The sequence below is a fragment of the Tachysurus fulvidraco genome, chromosome 21, assembly GCF_022655615.1.
Source record: "Tachysurus fulvidraco isolate hzauxx_2018 chromosome 21, HZAU_PFXX_2.0, whole genome shotgun sequence".
Taxonomy (NCBI): domain Eukaryota; kingdom Metazoa; phylum Chordata; class Actinopteri; order Siluriformes; family Bagridae; genus Tachysurus; species Tachysurus fulvidraco.
Genome location: NC_062538.1, coordinates 19,549,308 through 19,566,807, shown reverse-complemented (window position 1 = coordinate 19,566,807; position 17,500 = coordinate 19,549,308). Strand labels below are relative to the sequence as shown.

General features: G+C 43.5%; 1 protein-coding gene across 8 annotated transcripts in view; it reads left to right on the top strand.

The window, feature by feature from the left end:
* The window catches only part of vav2 (vav 2 guanine nucleotide exchange factor), a 160,627-nt gene that overhangs the window by 116,777 nt on the left and 26,350 nt on the right, over window positions 1-17,500 (top strand). For 4 of the 8 annotated variants that reach the window (XM_047805651.1, XM_047805650.1, XM_047805649.1 and 1 more), the window contains exons 4-9: window positions 312-380; window positions 8,792-8,897; window positions 9,158-9,172; window positions 11,084-11,182; window positions 13,152-13,220; window positions 14,535-14,635. In XM_047805651.1, coding sequence (XP_047661607.1) covers window positions 312-380; window positions 8,792-8,897; window positions 9,158-9,172; window positions 11,084-11,182; window positions 13,152-13,220; window positions 14,535-14,635 — 459 coding nt within the window. The remainder of the gene's footprint in view (window positions 1-311; window positions 381-8,791; window positions 8,898-9,157; window positions 9,173-11,083; window positions 11,183-13,151; window positions 13,221-14,534; window positions 14,636-17,500) is intronic. The other 4 variants (XM_047805655.1, XM_047805653.1, XM_047805652.1 and 1 more) reach the window with 1 other exon arrangement.

Genomic DNA, 17,500 nt, shown 5'->3' with positions numbered 1-17,500 from the left:
ACCCAGGCTTTTAGGGAAAAAACACCCAAAGCATGCATGTCTCGCTGTCTCCACCACACAAGGTCATGTCACTCAGTCTCACCGTGACCTTTTCCTCCGTGTGTATTAAATGCCGTCCGAAATCAGATAAACGACCTCGAAACATCCGCCTCATTGTTGCAGGCGTCAATCATACAGGAGACGGAGGCTCATAAATAAAGGGACCTGTTGAATTATGGATGTGATGAAGTAGAACCTTAACTGATAGCTGTCTCTCTCTCTCTCTCTCTCTCTCTCTCTCTCTCTCTCTCTCTCTCTCTCTCTTTCTCTAGGCCTTTTCCTTCAGAGGACACAGCGCTGAACGAGGACGATGTCTACCGAAGCTTGGAGGAACTGGCTGAGTAAGTGTCAACATTTACCACACACACACACCCACACCCACACACACACAAACCAATCTCCACAGCCTCCTTATTTTATATAAACAGTCTGCTGTAATTCCCCTTATCGGTTGCCATAGCGATACCAGCTCGGTATGGTATGAGTCCATGCAGTGTAGGAGAAGAGGATGTAGGAACGGATAGACAGCTGAAGGATGAAAGCTAGCGCTGGTGTTTTCTCACAGAGCCACGGCGACCTCTAGCATCCTCGGCGAGTCGGTCTGCGCTCTCACACCTGCCTAACGTAATCACACGCTCCTCTCCTACGTCGGCCACGCCGGCGGTTACGGAGCACGGAGACTTCTGTCATTTTCCTGTCACGCGGTCCAATTTCAACCGAGGCTTGTCTTATCGGATGGAGTCGGCGTGAAAGGATTTTGTTTCCGGGTTTTAGCACACAGTTAAGTGTTTCCTCCTGTTTTGTCTGGTACCTGAAACACATTCAACCAACAGATTTAGCCTAAAAATATAACTAATTTCAATCAGACACAGAATCAGACACAAACGTCTCTACGGCGAGAGTCATTAATATTCATGAGCCGGCCCATGACTAATCATTAATATTCATTAATCCAAACCTAATATCAGAAATGTGAGTCAGGGACAAAATGTTTTACAGACGAGTTAATTCCACAGAATGAGCCAGACAGCCTGCTCAGCAAAGACAGCAACGTTTTGCATGGTAACACAAACTGGAGTCTTTGTAGAAATCAGCGTTTTCTAATTTGTTCCAAAGTGTAGCAGGAAAAATGCTGATTCCTTATTAAACGTAATGAAACCCACTAAGTTAAATCGATGGCTTGCAATCTCACGATGTTCTCAGTGCATCACCAGATGAATGCATGTTCACACCTGAGTATAAACAACCGCAAACACAACTATTTATCATTTAGTCTACATGTGTCTGAGGTCGTCTGGGGTCCACGTGGTAGTACTCTTCTTACAGGGGTCCGAGTGCACCCTCTCTCTCTCTCTCTCTCTCTCTCTCTCTCTCTCTCTCACACAGCGTTCTCTCTTTCTCTCAGCTCTCTCTCACAGCGTTCTCTCTTTCTCTCAGCTCTCTCTCTCTCTTTCTCTCAGCTCTCTCTCTCTCAGCTCTCTCTCTCTCTCTCTCTCTTTCTCTCTCAGCCTCTCTCTCTTAGCAGCTCTCTCTCAGCTCTCTCTCTCAGCTCTCTCTCTCAGCTCTCTCTCAGCTCTCTCTCTTTCTCAGCAGCTCTCTCTCTCAGCTTGCTCTCGCTTGCTCTCTTTCGCTTGCTCTCTCTCTCTCTCTGTCTCTCTCTCAGCTCCCTCTCTCTCAGCTCTCTCCTTCTCAGCTCTCTCTCTCTCGCTTTCTCTCTCTCAGCTCTCTCCTTCTCTCTCTCTCTCCTTCTCAGCTCTCTCTCTCTCTTTCTCTCTCTCTCTCTCAGCTCTCTCTCTCTCTCTCTCTCTCTCTCTCTCCGCTCTCTCTCTCTCAGCTCTCTCTCTCTCTCTCTCTCAGCTCTCTCTCTCTCAGTCTCTCTCTCTCTCTCTCTCTCTCTCTCTCTCTCTCTCTCTCTCTCTCAGCTCGCTCTGTGACCTTTTACACCAACGAGAGTTTCGTCCCGGTTCTGAACGTGACACAGTGGGACACATTTCAGCAATTTCAGCACTTTTCTGGCTTAAAAGTAGCACAGAACCGTCGCAGGGTTCAACGACATGAGAACGAGAAGCTGAAAGCTGAAGAGATTTCCTCATTTCCTCAGCTCTAAAGTCTTTACAGTACAGCAGTGGAATATTCTGGAAGGTAAAGACTGAGGAACCTTTCTACATAAAAGAAAGAAAATCCAGAGAGATCTTTGTATATTGTTAAAGAAGATTTTAAACATTTTATAAGATGTAAACCACTTTTTATTTATTTATTTATTTATTTATTGCCAATTTGATTTGATGCATTTGATAAAAATATATAAATTTAAGATTTCACAACTAAGTAAATTGTTAGGAATATTGTCAGAAGCTCTGCTAGAGGATCGTTACGACGTGTCTCGCTTTAAGGAATTACCTGGAATAAGAGGAACGAAACACTTCGTGGCATGTCGTAATTAGGGATGTGGTAGCCTGGTGGTTTAGTTGGACTACTGATTACCGTTAGCTCGAATCCCAGGTCCACCAAACTCCCAGCACTGGGCCCTTGAGCAAGGCCCTTAAACCTCAGTTGTTTTAAACTGGATAAAATGGAAGTCTCTCTGGAAAATGACGTCTTCCGAATGCAGTAAATGTAAATGTAGTTGGAAATGAACACACCTCATGGAGTAGCAGGAACTCTGATATAACATATTCCTAATCTGTTTGACTTTGTTCCTTGCACCGAAATGAACATACAGTACGTTTTTCTTCCATTGAAAGCGAGACATGTTTTCCCCGAGGAGAATTAGTTAGTCGCTGAGCAGCTTGATCAACTTTCACAGCAAAAACATAGAGCACGATTCCTCTCGAGCCTCTGCAGCTGAGGATTTTGTCTTCAGAGCGACGAGGGATGAGTGCTAGTTGGCGGAAGACGAAGCGGTGTTCGACGTGCAACAAGACATGTAGTAAATCCAGGCTGTTTGAGGTGTTATAGGTAGTCACTTCCTACTCACTCGGCGTAGACCTCCCGTTAGGCGAGAGTCCACCATGTTTGGTGCGTCCATCCCAAATCTGACAAGGCATGAAGTTATTCAGTCGGTGAGAACAAGCTGAGTTGCTCAGAAGCTCCTTTTCCTCCTTTCAGCTGAAATAGTAGTCAGGTGTCTGTGTCCCAAACTCTATTCTTCATCCTGTCAGCTAGCTGCCGCGTAGCTCGGCCGTTCTGCTACGCCATGCTGCGCGCTGTTCTGACCTGCGCCGTTTAGTTTAAGCTCAGAAAAGTTCACTTATCCACTTTCCATCCATCCACGAACCGGACAGAGAAACGTCTTGTGTCGAGTTCCGATCCGACCCGAAGCCGATAAGCCGTGAAGGTCTACAGAGAAATAGGGTTCAGTTTTCACTCATTTTCACAAACTTATCTCTTCACCTGGTTTTAAGACTAGACCACTAAAGGAAGATAAACCAGCAGAGCGCCTGACTTTACTTTACCGATGGGGGAAAAAACTCCACCTGCTACAATATACATCCCGGTAATAATAAAAAAATACACAAATTACTGTATATATACAGCAGCTTTCATTTCCAGGAAGGTCTCAAGACCCTTTGCATAAAACAATCCCAACACCAGTGAGATGTAATAAAAGGATAATAAGAAAAAAAAAGACTTTACAGTGTAGACGACGTTGTGGTGTTCGGTTGGTAGAGCACCACGGACGGCGAGAGTACCTGGGGTTCCGATTTCGGCTGATATTTAAATCCCTAAGCTCCTCGCTTACGTGAAGGAATGTACAAGAACAAACCGGTCTGTAGCCATCCGGGCCGTTATAGACGTATTTCAGGAATGTTTAAAGGAGGATGGAGGACATGCTGCTGTCTGTATCAGAACCATTTCCTACTTAAACCACTTACTTGTCTGAGAACTTAATCCAGTTAAGAACAGGTTGGTTTCTGTGGGCTCCAGGAGCTATTTCCACCAGGATTATGGGTAATGGGTAATAGTGGCCTGGCAGTCTGGAACATGGAACATAACTCGCATAATTCCTATTTCTCTTGTGTAATGTGAAGCAGGCTCTGGCATAAGAATTTCCTTTGGGAATAATAAAGTTCTGTCTTATCTTATTTTATCATGTCTTGTCTCGTCTTATCGTTTGTAATGTCTCAGATCTTTTTATTGCTTTCGGTTCAACGTTCATGAGTTTCTTTTTTTTTTTTTTTGTTTTTTTTTTTTTAAATCAAACGTCCACCACTAGGGTTGAGGGTTCGAGTCCCGCCTCCACCATGAGTGTTTGTGTGTGGAGTTTGCATGTTCTCCCCGTGCCTCGGGGGTTTCCTCCGGGTACTCCGGTTTCCTCCCCCGGTCCAAAGACATGCATGGTAGGTTGATTGGCATCTCTGGAAAATTGTCCGGAGTGTGTGAGTGTGTGAGTGAATGAGTATGTGTGTGTGCCCTGTGATGGGTTGGCACTCCGTCCAGGGTGTATCCTGCCTCGATGCCCGACGACACCTGAGATAGGAACAGGCTCCCCGTGACCCGAGGTAGTTCGGATAAGCGGTAGAAAATGTGGGTATATTTTCCCACTAGATCGCCCGCATCGTTAAACGAAAATCGTCCGATTCTGTGAACTCTCCAGATAAAAAGAAGGAGAGAAAGATCGTAGCGATCCATCAACACCGTTCTTAACTTTAAAACCATTTATTTATAAATAAATAAATACACAAACAAACAAACAAACATTTATATTTCCTCGTATTTTAGCCCCCGAATGGCACAACAGTGAAATATCATTGTGAGATTCTGAGCTTAAATACATTCGAGGTTACGGTCCATCCTTTACCAGGACTCAAGTGCTGTCTGAGTGGAAGTAATGACATTACTCTCTCTACCTGTCAATCATGTGGCACTAGCCAGTCGTGTGACAGGGCAGATAGCATGACCCTCTGAGACAACTTTAACCCTCTCTGTTTATTAGCTGATTAGCAAACAGGGAGATGTTACTTTAATCGATTTGTATTTGAATCCAGGACTGACACTAACTTTCGGAGCATGATGCCGGTAAGCAGCTGAGGAAGAGCAGGAGGCGCAGGCTGACGATGTCACACATCTGTCTTTGGTTTAAACGAATGTGTTAGCAGGAAATATGCTAATTCGGGAACATGTTCTGCTTAATCTGGCCACTTTATAGTTGTGACTGTAGGTCTGGTCCACGATATAACACGTCATTAACATGGCGACACAAGCAGCTTTATTCCCTTCAGTGTCACGAGTCACAGACAGCAACTCGGGTTAGGGTTAGGGTTAGGAATCGTGAAGGGAAGATGCTCGATTATTCCCTCACACCCTCACCGCAAAGTCTATCACAGATCATTGGGATAATCTTCCAGCTCGAAAAGAAAAAAAAGCAAGAACTTTTCTTAACTATCGTCTCTTCCTCTCGTTTCCGTCAGGCAGAATTTTCACGCAGAGCTCCGAGATGCCGTTTGGCTGAACCACAAAGCCCTAATTAAAAGAAATTAGACGGTCCACACTCTGTCTTTGCTGAATATTTGATCACAACCTCACACTTTATTCCTGATTCAGATGCAAAAAACATTCCTGAAATGTTTCACAAGAGAGAGAGGAACCTGGAAACAAAGTCAAACTCGAATTACGAGAATGATTAGTTATAGGTAAGGGAGCAGAAGCTGTCAAGTTCCTGACGCACTCCTTTCTTAAAGAAGAGTTCAGTTCAATTCAAGTTTATTTGTATAGTGCTTTTTACAATAGACATTGTCTCAAAGCAGCTTTACAGAACATAAACATAGAGCAGAAGGTAGACATAATTAATGATAAAGGAAATAACGACTAATAAAAGAAATAAGAATTAACAGAATAAAAATTCTAGGTTATTATTAGATATATAGTTCACAATGTGTATGTATTTATTCCCCTATGAGCAAGTTTGAGGTGACTCAGGCAGCAGTGGCGAGGAAAAACTCCCTTAAATTGGTAAAGGAAGAAACCTTGAGAGGAACCGGACTCAAGGGGGAACCTCATCCTCATATGGGTGACACTGGGGGTGTGATTGTAATATACAGTCAGTTAAATGTTGTATTGGTGTAAGGATCATGGACTTCAGATCTCCTTAGTATCACAGAGTCTAACTGGAGATGTCTCAGGATTCTTAGAGTCGGCCTCGGCTCAGTGGACGTCCAAAGGCTTCGTCCCACAGAGGACGTTGGGAGCCGGTACAATGTCTGGATGCCTTGTGAACCTTTTCTGTTTGTTTGTTTTGTGCACAACGCGAGTCGGATCAGAATCGCACTGGTTTTTAATATGATGCTTTTATTAACATTGAAACGGAAATATAAATAAATAAACAAACAAACAAACAATCAGATAAATAAATAAAATACAAATAAGTAGTTAAAAATAATTAAATACAAATAAATTGAATAAATGCACAAAAAAGTAGATACAAATAAATAAACAAACATAAATAAATACAAATAAATTAAATGAAATACAAATAAGTAGATAAAAATAAATAAATCTAAATAAATTTAGTAAATACAAAAAAAGGTAGATATAAATAAATAAATACAATTAAATTAAATAAATACATAAATATTATATATTATATAATATTATATATAGGATATAAATAAATAAATATTTAGTGATAATGGTCTTGATTTTTAAAAGTTTTTTTTTTTTTTTTTTTTTAAAGGTTACCTATTTCATTTATTCAGTGAGCAGAGGGATGAGCCTTTCATCCTCTTAACCCCTTTAAATCCCGGACGATTATTATTCAGTTGTTCGTCTTAAACCGTATTTCTCTGTAGCATCTACCGATTTCGGAGCTGTGAGGAATGTAAGTCAGGACGTACAGACGAGTCTGGCGGGTTTTAAAGGGTCTGTTTCCACCCACACACACACACACACACACTTACAACACATTTGAAGGAACCAAAATAAAGCTCAGAGCTTCTTTGGGTTAAATGACTAGATAAAGGTCGTGCGCACGATCGCCGTCTCCTTCGAGGACCGATTATATCACACACAGCAAAATGTAAGTGATTCGTCGTATCGCTTTTATCTTTAGCGTAAATGTAGCGATTAAAATGAACGTACCGTATTAAAGTGTGTGTAGTTCGTAGCAGGGATGCTCAGCTTAAAGGTGTATAAGGAAGTTCTAGAACATTCCGAACATAACATAACGAGTCCTGACGGCTGTCATCTTTTGACACGTAACCATTAGTTGATAAGAATGATGGTGATAAATGAGTTTTGTACCGAGGGTTATTTAAATACCGTAAAGAATACTGTAGCTGAGGAAGTGTGTGGCTGGAACTTCGTCATCTTAGGCATGCGTGGTATTGGTTTTAGCAGGAAAAAAAATCAATTCAAGCCTCTGTACCGCGGTAAAGGCTGCTGAGTGTTGTTAAAGCGACACGGTGGAGATCCTGCTGTTCGTACCGCTCTCTGATGGCGTCAGAGTTACATCCAGATGAAGCGATGAAGATTAAATAGCTGTAATAATAAAGATAATAATAATAAAACATTAAGTGCCATGCTGTGTTAAGCCTACATTAGTAATCGTATTATTAGCTTCTAGAATCATCAAGCTGTTCACCGCGCTCACAGTCAAGCTGATGGTAAATGGCTAATTGCTGTCTCGCGGGCACACGCCACACCGTCGCAGTCACGCGCTGATGTTGGATAAGTTTCCCCTGAATGTCATATAGACGGCCGTATGAAGTCAGACTCGCCGTGACCAATGAGCTCCGAAGCTTGTCTCCATCTTTTCCACATCAGTGAGCCACTGTTGAGCAGGAGTTTGGTTCAGGCTTGTTTTTTTTGGTCAGAAACAAGAAATCTGAGTTTGGAGCAGCCTGAGTTTGTTGTCTAGGTGGTGATGAGGTTTTGTGTCATTCTGAGGCAGGAGGTGCAAAGCAGACACAGATGTACTGTTAGTTGATTGTGTGTGTGTGTGTGTGTGTGTGTGTGTGTGTGTGTGTGTGTGTGTGTGTGTGTGTGTGTGTGTGTGTGTGTGTGTGTGTGTGAAGTCTCATCTGTTTTTTAGACACACACTGATGCACTTAAATGCGAAAATGTGTAAATGTGAAAAATGTGACTTTTTACTTGCTCTGACTCTGTGACTCTTACTGACTGATTCTAAGGCTGTCTCTGCCTCTCATTCTGACTGTGACTGCCTCTGATTTTGACTCTGACTGACTCTGCCTATGATTTTGAGTCCGTCTCTGCCTCAGATTCTGACTGTGACTGCCTCTGATTCTGACTGCCTCTGATTCTGACTGACTGCCTCTGATTTTGACTCTGACTGACTCTGACTCTGATTTTGACTCGGTGTCTGCCTCAGATTCTGACTGTGACTGATTCTGACTGTGACTACCTCTGATTCTGACTGTCTCTGATTTTGACTCTGCCTCTGATTTTGACTCTGCCTCTGATTTTGACTCTGTATCTGCCTCAGGCTCTGACTGTGACTGCCTCTGATTCTGACTGTGACTGCCTCTGATTCTGACTGTGATTGCCTCTGATTCTGACTGTGACTGCCTCTGATTCTGACTGTGATTGCCTCTGATTCTGTCTGCCTCTGACTGTGATTGCGATTACCTTTGTTGACTAGCTGATGTGTAAAAACCACAGAATTTAAATCCAATCGTTTTTGCTTATCCAGAGTTTTTTACATATAGTGCAAGTTTATTTGAAACATTATGCTTTGTGTGTGTGTGTGTGTGTGTGTGTGTGTGTGTGTGTGTGTGTGTGTGTGTTAATTCTACAGTGAGCACGATGTGGGTGAGGACGATATCTATGACTGTGTGCCGTGTGAAGATGAAGGAGATGATATCTATGAGGACATCATTAAGGTGGAAGTTAGACAGCCTATGGTGAGTGAGCCACTTTACTCATAACGATGTGTGTGTGTGTGCGTATGTGTGCGTGTGTGTGCGTGTGTGTGCGTGCGCGCGCAGAGAGAGATATCATGCGTGCGCCCGTGTCTGAGAGCTCATTTGTAGAACGACTGAATTAATCTTCCTTCATTATTCCCAAGGCTGTGTGTGTGTGTGTGTGTGTGTGTGTGTGTGTGTGTGTGTGTGAGTTGATGTGCTCTGCTTACATATGCCACTTTGCCTCCTTAACGCTGCAGATCCGATACATGCAGGTGAGTTCCTACTGCATATGAGTGTGTTGGTCCCTCAGTGCCCTTTCTCCCTGTCCCCCCTTAGTGTTCAGTACGTACGTCCTCTCATGCGCAGCGACGTCCGTCCGTGTACAGGGAGATCAGCTAGTCGCAACTGTAACCTCGCGAACCAATTGACGTTCTGACCAATCGGGTGCCACCATTTTTTGTTCTAACATCAGAGCGTTAGAACACATATCCAGCCAAACGTATTTGTGGTGTCATGAACCGGATAATAACCACCAGTGTCCTGGATGCTACGGCGACGTGATTGACTTAAGACATTGGCGTTTATGCAAATTAGCCAATCATAGTGCAGGAGGCGGGACTCGCCAACGAAAAGCAGTTGGACATCATCTCGTAGCTTCAAATGTTTGGGAACTGACTGCAGTGAGCTGACACACACACACACACATGAATAGTCACACGACTCTCTCTGTGTTTGACATGTTTCTGTTTAAAAAAAAGGCTCGACATCTGACGAGGAAACGTCAGAGAGCTTTATCATCTTTCGAGCCATACATAAGGATACAGAACAACACGACGTTCTCCAAAGCCTTGGTGCAGCGTAATATAGAACAGTGACTGGAGTGCGCTAGAAGATAATCACTGGACAATATGCAGTGGCACGGCAACACGACGAAGGCGCGACAGTGTCGAACGAGCGCTACGTGGACTGACATGTAATGAGTAACCAACTGAGAAACATCAGAGGAGTAAATACCCGATTTGAGCGGGATAATAAAGTGTGACGTCTCCCTGAACATCGACCATAAGGCTGCAGAATGATGATCATTAAGAAGCACAAACTCCACTACAGTGACCGACGTCTGTCAGCGGAGACGTCGCCATGTACGTACAGCATACACTTTAGGTTCATTATCACGACTTTATAACGGTTTTAGACATTATAAAGCACTAAATATTCAAAGCTGTGCCGTGTACAACGAGCAAATGGCTCCAAGTGCCTCGTTGACCTTGTGGATCCTTTAATAGAGAGGAGGAAAGGAAAGAGGAATGGAGTAGAGACGTGGGGAGGGATTTCCAAAATGGAGGGATGGAGAGAGAGAGACAGAGAGATTCGGCTCCAATAAATAAATAAAGGAAGAAAGAAAAGGCACGACAAATATAACACAACATAGACTCGAGTGAAGAGAAAAGAGCTAAAGAAAGCACCGCTGGGTTTCCCCACAGACATCACGCGTGTCTGCGGCTGTTGCTGAATCAGAAACATCTCTAATCTTCTCCCCGACTGCTTCCAGCTCCGATCACACACGCGTTATGATGTAACGCACATGTTCACTGCAACTCCACAGATGTTCAGTCTTCTTACCGAGCCCTCAAACACATCCGAGCTCCTCTGATCTGGGCAGCACCGAAGACCGCGGTCCTACTTTCCTTCTTTCATCTCCGCCTCTACGTCCGTCTCGTTCTGGTTTTCTGGATGGTAGATGTTTATGGAAACGGAGGATGGCTGTCGTGGTCGAAGGTCCAGATGTTCTGATGATGATGTGAAACTTTTTCCTAACTCTTATAGAGAACTAAACCGTTAGCGGTGTTGAATAAATCGGATCGATAAGAGTAAAAAAAAAAAACACAAACACACACGACGTCGCGTACGAACTCCCCTTTCCCGAAGTGTGCCGTAGAACCCGACCCGATTCCCTGTCGAATGTGATCCATCTATATTAGTTTGATGTTCGTTCGTGTGATCTATTCCTCGTCCCGCTTTGTTTCACTTTTCCTCTTTCCGCTTCTGCTCTGCTTCCTCCTGACTGTCGTGGTTCCTCCACCTTACAGTTTGCACAGGAATCCAGAAAAGCCATCACTTTGTTATCTACTCAGAATGTCCTACAGCGCTTTGTGTGTGTGTGCTTGGTGTCTCCATCACAGAAAATGGGCATGACGGAGGACGACAAGAGGAACTGCTGCTTGGTGGAGATCCAGGAGACAGAGGCGAAGTACTACAAGACACTGGAGGACATTGAGAAGGTGAGGATGGAGGGGTGACAGATGGAGACCCCACCTTTAACCGAGCCCAAGTCATCTCACAAATCCATTTTAGAAATCAGTCTGACATCAAATTGGCTTCTATTTTGATTTGTTTTTGCCTGAGGTACTTAAAAATGACAGGAAAATTAATATTTTAATTATTATTATTTTATTCTGGATTTAATTTTATTATTTAGTTATTTTTATTTTTTGGGGGTTTAAATTTATACCCAACTACTGAACGCGATCCAAGGCTTTCCCCCCAGATGCTCAGTGACTCTAACAGTCTGAGTGACAGACAGTTTCCTTACGCAGCTTACTTACATGTCAAAGCAGAACACATTCAGTCCACTTACTAGGTTTAACTCACAGGACGTTATGGTGGCTACGGTGATGTCCTGGAGGGGGCGGAGTTTATGTGGCCATCGAGTGGAGCGTAAAAGTTTAGGAGGGAGCGGGATGAGGAACGGATGAAATGAGAAGGATAAAGCAAAGGTGAAAGAGGGAAAGAACACTTTCACCCCTCTTTTTATAGCTTAAATAGACAGTACAGATGTTGTCTGAGTAGATCAATGCTATTGGCCTGAGCAAGTTCTCTAAGCGCTCTCTCTCTCTCTTCCACCTCTCTCTTTTTATCTCTCTTTCTCTCCTCCCCACTCTCTCTCTTTCTCTCTCTCTCTCCTCCCCTCTCTCTCTCGCTTTCTCTTTCTCACTCTCTCTCTCTGTCTTTCTCTCTTTCTCTTCCCCCTCTCTCTTTTTCTCTCTCTTTCTTTCTCTCCTCCCCTCTCTCCCTCTCCCTCTTCCCCCTCTCTCTTTCTCTCCTCCCCTCTCTCTCTCGCTTTCTCTTTCTCACTCTCTCTCTCTCTCTCTTTCTCTTCCGCCTCTCTCTTTTTCTCTCTCTCTCTTTCTCTCTCTCTCTTCCGCCTCTCTCTTTCTTTCTCTCCTCCCTCTCTCTCTCTCTCTTCCCCCTCTCTCTTTTTCTCTCTGTCTTTCTCTCCTTCCCCTCTCTCTCTTTCTCTCTCTCACTCTCTCTCTTTTTCTTTCGCTTTCTCTCTCTCTCTCTCTTTTGCTTTCTCTCTCTCTCTCTCTTTCTCTCTCTCTTGCTATCTCTCTCTCTTTTTCATTCATTTAGTCGTACACAGGGGTCTAATCCTGTTGCAACACAATAAAATCTTTACAAATGTGAAATATTCCACCCAGCTGAAGGTTTGTTTACTTTTCCAATTATAAAACAGCATGTGATGGAATAAAATTTGTAAAACATTTTTTAAGAAATGAGTTTTTTCCTAGAGGAATCTGGCCACATATTAAAGTGCAGGATGACTTGTTTAACTGAAAAGGAGAAAAGGAGAGAATACACAAACGGAATACATGCTATCACCCCTATTTGCAGTAAACATGAACAGAACAGAGTTAATAGAATTAACATTCGCAAGCACTTTTTATCTGAGTCGTAAACGCTAAGTCTTGTACTAAAGCTACGTTGCGATCATGACGACTAATGAGAGATGTTCTACTTTATTTGTCTCAGCAAGGCGAAGATTGGGAAATGGCTAAGCGTCGATCCCAGATGATTATTTGATTCATTTTGCCCTAATTGATTCAATACCGCTCCTACATGCGACTCCTCATTACCTTTCAGCTGAGATAAATGATTTCAGGGTTGTTGTTTTTTCCCCTAAGGATTCACGCTGTTTAGAAAATTGGCAGCGCTGCTTTATCTATATCTAACTTTTTTCCCTTCAAAGCCGTTTACGTGTTTCGATCGGCGGGGGGTGGTGCGGGGAGGACGTGGGACGTAAATGCGAACTCCGCAGGAGGATTTTTACAGCTTTGCCTTCGAGAGGGTGTGAAAGCCAAGGATACGGTGTTTGCACAACAGGACAGGGGCTGAATTAGTGCGGCTGTTTGTAGAACATAACAAGCAATGTTTCTAATCATCACTTACACTTCCTGTCTGTTCCCACAGAGCTACATGATCCCCCTGAAGCAGGTCCTGGCTCCGTCGGAGATGAAGGCCATATTTGTGAATCTGGAGGTGCGTCAGCTTTCGTTCTCTACTGTTTGTGGCATCGTTTGTAGTCTTTGTAGTATATGTATTATCCTTCGTCCTGGGCAAATGTCTGACGAATATGTATATGTATGTTACACTATATTTCATTTGTCTTGAAATATTGTACCTTGTAAAGCGTCCTTGAGCTTTGGAAAGGCGCTATATAAATTAAATTATATTATATTATTATTATTAGTCTGAATTACGGCTTCGTCGGTGTGGGATGTAAATGCGGATGAACAGATGTTGTTTATATACATTGTAAACATGCCAAGGCCAAACAGGCAGTCTTCACCATGATATCAGATCTAAATCCTTTCTAGCTAAGGGTGATTTCATCACTCAGTGAATGTCCTGCTGTAATCAAGCTGTTCGCACAGCTACAGTCACATACTGTACCTAAAAGCAGATGTCTGTGACACTCCTCCGCAAATGAATCTCTTAACACGTTTTATTTTCCTTCACGGCCGTTTTCACACGCTCAGGACTGAACCTGGGCCCAGCTCGTGATCTCTCTGGTTTACCTTCACATTACAAAATTCCTTCTGAACTGTAGATATCCAGGCTGAGACAAGTAATACTTTAATTACACTCCAATTCTGGTTACACATTTAATTATCATCATTTTGTAATGCTTATGAATAGAAATTATAATCAATATTTTTCCGGGCATTCAGCTAGCGTTTATTAATTTATATATAACACATGACATTTTTTGCAGCTCTGTAGTCTGGCTGGGTTTACTGTGTTTAGCTCTGCAAAGATAATGCTGTCCGAGTCACTTACAGAAAATGAGTCGATTCGGAGTCGAGTCGATTCAGAATCGAAGCAATTCAGAATCGAGTCGGTTTAGAGTCCAGTTGATTTGGGGTCGATCTAGAGTCGAAGCAATTCAGAGGCAAAGCAATTCAGAGTTGGAGTGATACCGAGTCAAATTGATTCAGAGTCAAATCACTTTCGAATTTCCTCCCGATTCTCAAACGAGCAGATCGAGGTCACCTCCATCAGACGCTTTTTTTTTTACCCACTTGCTTTTGGTCCAGGTGGGATTTTCTCACCACACCCAAAGTCAGACAGAATCTGCAAACAAGGATCGATTAATTTTAATGATTGGTTCAAATCAAACAATTATCACATGACCACAGTGATGTATTTATAAATAGTATAACCTACTCACACCTGTTTTTACAGGAGATAGAGATGTAAATGTAGTGTCTCATCATCTGCTGGTAAAATTTGCATAGTGAATATGAAGGCATACTGTTAAACAAATCATGCTGAAAGCGAAATGTTCTGTAGGATATCATCAGAGTCCACTTCGCCTTGCTGAGGGCTATCGACCAGAACATGGTGATCGGAGGCAGCGGACTCGGAAAGATCTTCCTGGACTTCAAGGAGAGGTCAGTGAGTCCTAACTCTGTTTGTGTGTGTGTGTGTGTGTGTGTGTGTGTGTGTGTGTGTGTGTGTGTGTGTGTGTGTGTGTGTGTGTGTGTAAACGGAAGCGGTGTCAGTGCTCCCCATAAAAAGGAAGTAGATAAGAGTGTTATCTGCAGCCTGGAGTCTGAATGCTTCACGGTTTTGTGGACGTGCGTACGGCTTTAGTGACATCGCGAACCCGAGAGCGAGGCTCTGCGGCGTTCCGAATCACTGGCCCAAAACTTATACCGAAACAGTTTTGCAGATCCTGAGGCTTTCTGAACCCTGACACATGAAGCAAACCATAAGCTAATTCTTCCCGTGCATCCCTACCCACTCTGAATCATCAGCCTTTTTTTTTTAACAGAGACCCGGTTTACCTGCGGTGCTTTTTAAACCCTCGTCCTGCTGCGTTCGGCACGAGCACAGTGTTATTACAGCTGTGTTAGTCAGAGACACTCTTGCTCAAACCTGAAGCCTAAGAGGAGCCTAATAGAGGTTTGGAGTCTATTTAATCTGATGTAAGATGAAGGGAGATAAATAAAGTGAGAGTAGATTAGCAGCAGACTAAACAAACCATTGTTGTGTCTGAAATTGTGCTCTGTTGTAGATCCGCCAGATGGATAAAAGGAACGGAGGACAAAAGATTCATCCATTCGAAAATCTGCCAGATTTTTAGTTATCGTAGATTACTGTATATATAAAACGATCGTTTCCTAAGCAGACACTTTAAAGCACTATTCAGACGGGACTAGTTCTACATGGGGACGTGGAGTAATGCAATTTTACCTCTGGACGTCTGTAATATTAATTGGCCAATTCGCACGGGACAAGACATCTCAGTAAAACTAGCAGAAGTGGGAGGTGTAACTCGCTTTACACACCACAGTAACCTCCTTGTCGTCATGTGCGTATGACGTTGCTTCCTGTTTCAAGCGCCTCCATGCTTGCAAAACGCGCCAAAAACTTTTAAACAGGAAATGACGGAATTTTACCGTACATATTTACAGCGGGTCGATTCGGACGGGATCAGTATTACCTGAGGTAATTTTTCCGGACCTTTTTACAGAAGGTAAAAGTCGCCGTAATCTTTACTGACATTGTCCGTAATGATGTCCGAAGATGGCACATTCGGATGGGACTAAAATCACAGAGAAGCTCTGGTAATAATTACTTTACCCCCCACGTCCCCACGTAGAATTAATCCCGTCCGAATAGGGCTTAAGACAACGTTCCAAAAAAAATAATTGCATTATTGAGAAACTGTCCTGAAGTATTTCCCGTGTCGTAAATCTTTACATCTGATCACACGTCAGATTTCTAGAGAAATCGCGTTTTTTTTTAAATATGTGCATTGAGAGTCTACTTACTTACAAGTCCCTCTGAATCAGCAGTTGCTATAGAAACGATTCAGTACCCAATGGAACGCAGTAGAAGAATATTATTAAAGCAGGGATTTGAATTACAGCAAGAAATAGCTGTTGTTATACAGTAATATAAACGAAACACTTCTGGCCAATCAAATTTGAGTATTTTCTGAGTAAAGCTCTGTGTAGGAAAAGTGCAGCGCTAAGCAACGGAGCGTGTGTCGACAGTCTGTGTGTGGCTATTTGACCAGTTTCTAAAGTAGACACTTGAAAGTGACATCTGAGAAAGGGGTTTGTATTAAGTAGCGGTCACGCTGGCTCTATGCCACGGCCTGCATGTCTGCCCACTTCTGCCTCCATAAGTAATAACATCTCATGCCTGTGGGATCTAAAACCCACCTACGGCGCGTGTAATATCCAACATAAATGTTTAACGGTGTTGTCTGTGCAAAAGAACACCGTGCACATCGAGTCATTTTCGACTCGGACTGGTTATATATCGGTCGTGTAAATATCCCTCGCAACTGCGTGTCGAGTCAAGGCGAAAGATAAAACCGGCAGGAAGTGAGATTAGATCATCGACAAGAGAAATCGGCGCTGGCACAGAGATGTTCTGCTCACACAGTTCCACCAGCTGCCGAACGGACACACGCTGCAGATAATCCAAAAACATTATTACTTATTCTCTGCTCATAACCTTTCCAGCTGTTTGTCCTGTTCCTAAAGACGCACTCGGCTTCTCCGTCCTTTATCTCTCCTCCAGCCGTCGTTTCACTTTCTGCACATGCCTTTCACTTGCGTGTCCTCAAACAGCGAGACGCACCGAGCGAGAGCGAGCTCTGATAAGGTGTCTGGAGAGTTGGGTATCGGTGTCGGTGAAGGGCGCAGCTGCAGGGCGCAGGCTGGTTTTGCATAGCGACACCGAGTCGTGCTCGCCGCCCTGCTGGGGTGTAGGCAAAGGATAATCACGGGTTTGGCTCTCTTAATGACTGTGCACGCTGACAGCAGAACTCTGGGAACGTTCCCTCGCATCCAGCCCACGCCTCTTTTCTTTTTCTTCTAGAGAAAAAAAACCAGGCGCCTTTGGTTAGAGAAAGGAGCGTGTACAAGCTCGGTACAGCTTTGGGTTTGTTTGTATGTGCACGTATGAACGATCTGCTCACGTTTGTTAGTAAATCACTTTCTGTTGTTCAGGTTCTTAAGAAAGGTTCAGATAAAGAATAAGGAGCGGTATTCTGAGCATCAGTGCCTTGTGTGTGTGTGTGTGTGTGTGTGTGTGTGTGTGTGTGTGTGTGTGTGTGTGTGTGTGTGTGTGTGTGTGTATGTGTAGGTAATTGGCTCATTAGTGGGCTCTTTTCTGAACCCCGAGGGCTGCATTGTATGGAGGTGGCATGACAGCACCGCCTCTCTCGCCTCCACTCCTTTTTAATCTTACCTCCGAGCCTTACTGATAATGTGCCATGGAACACGGCACCCAAACAC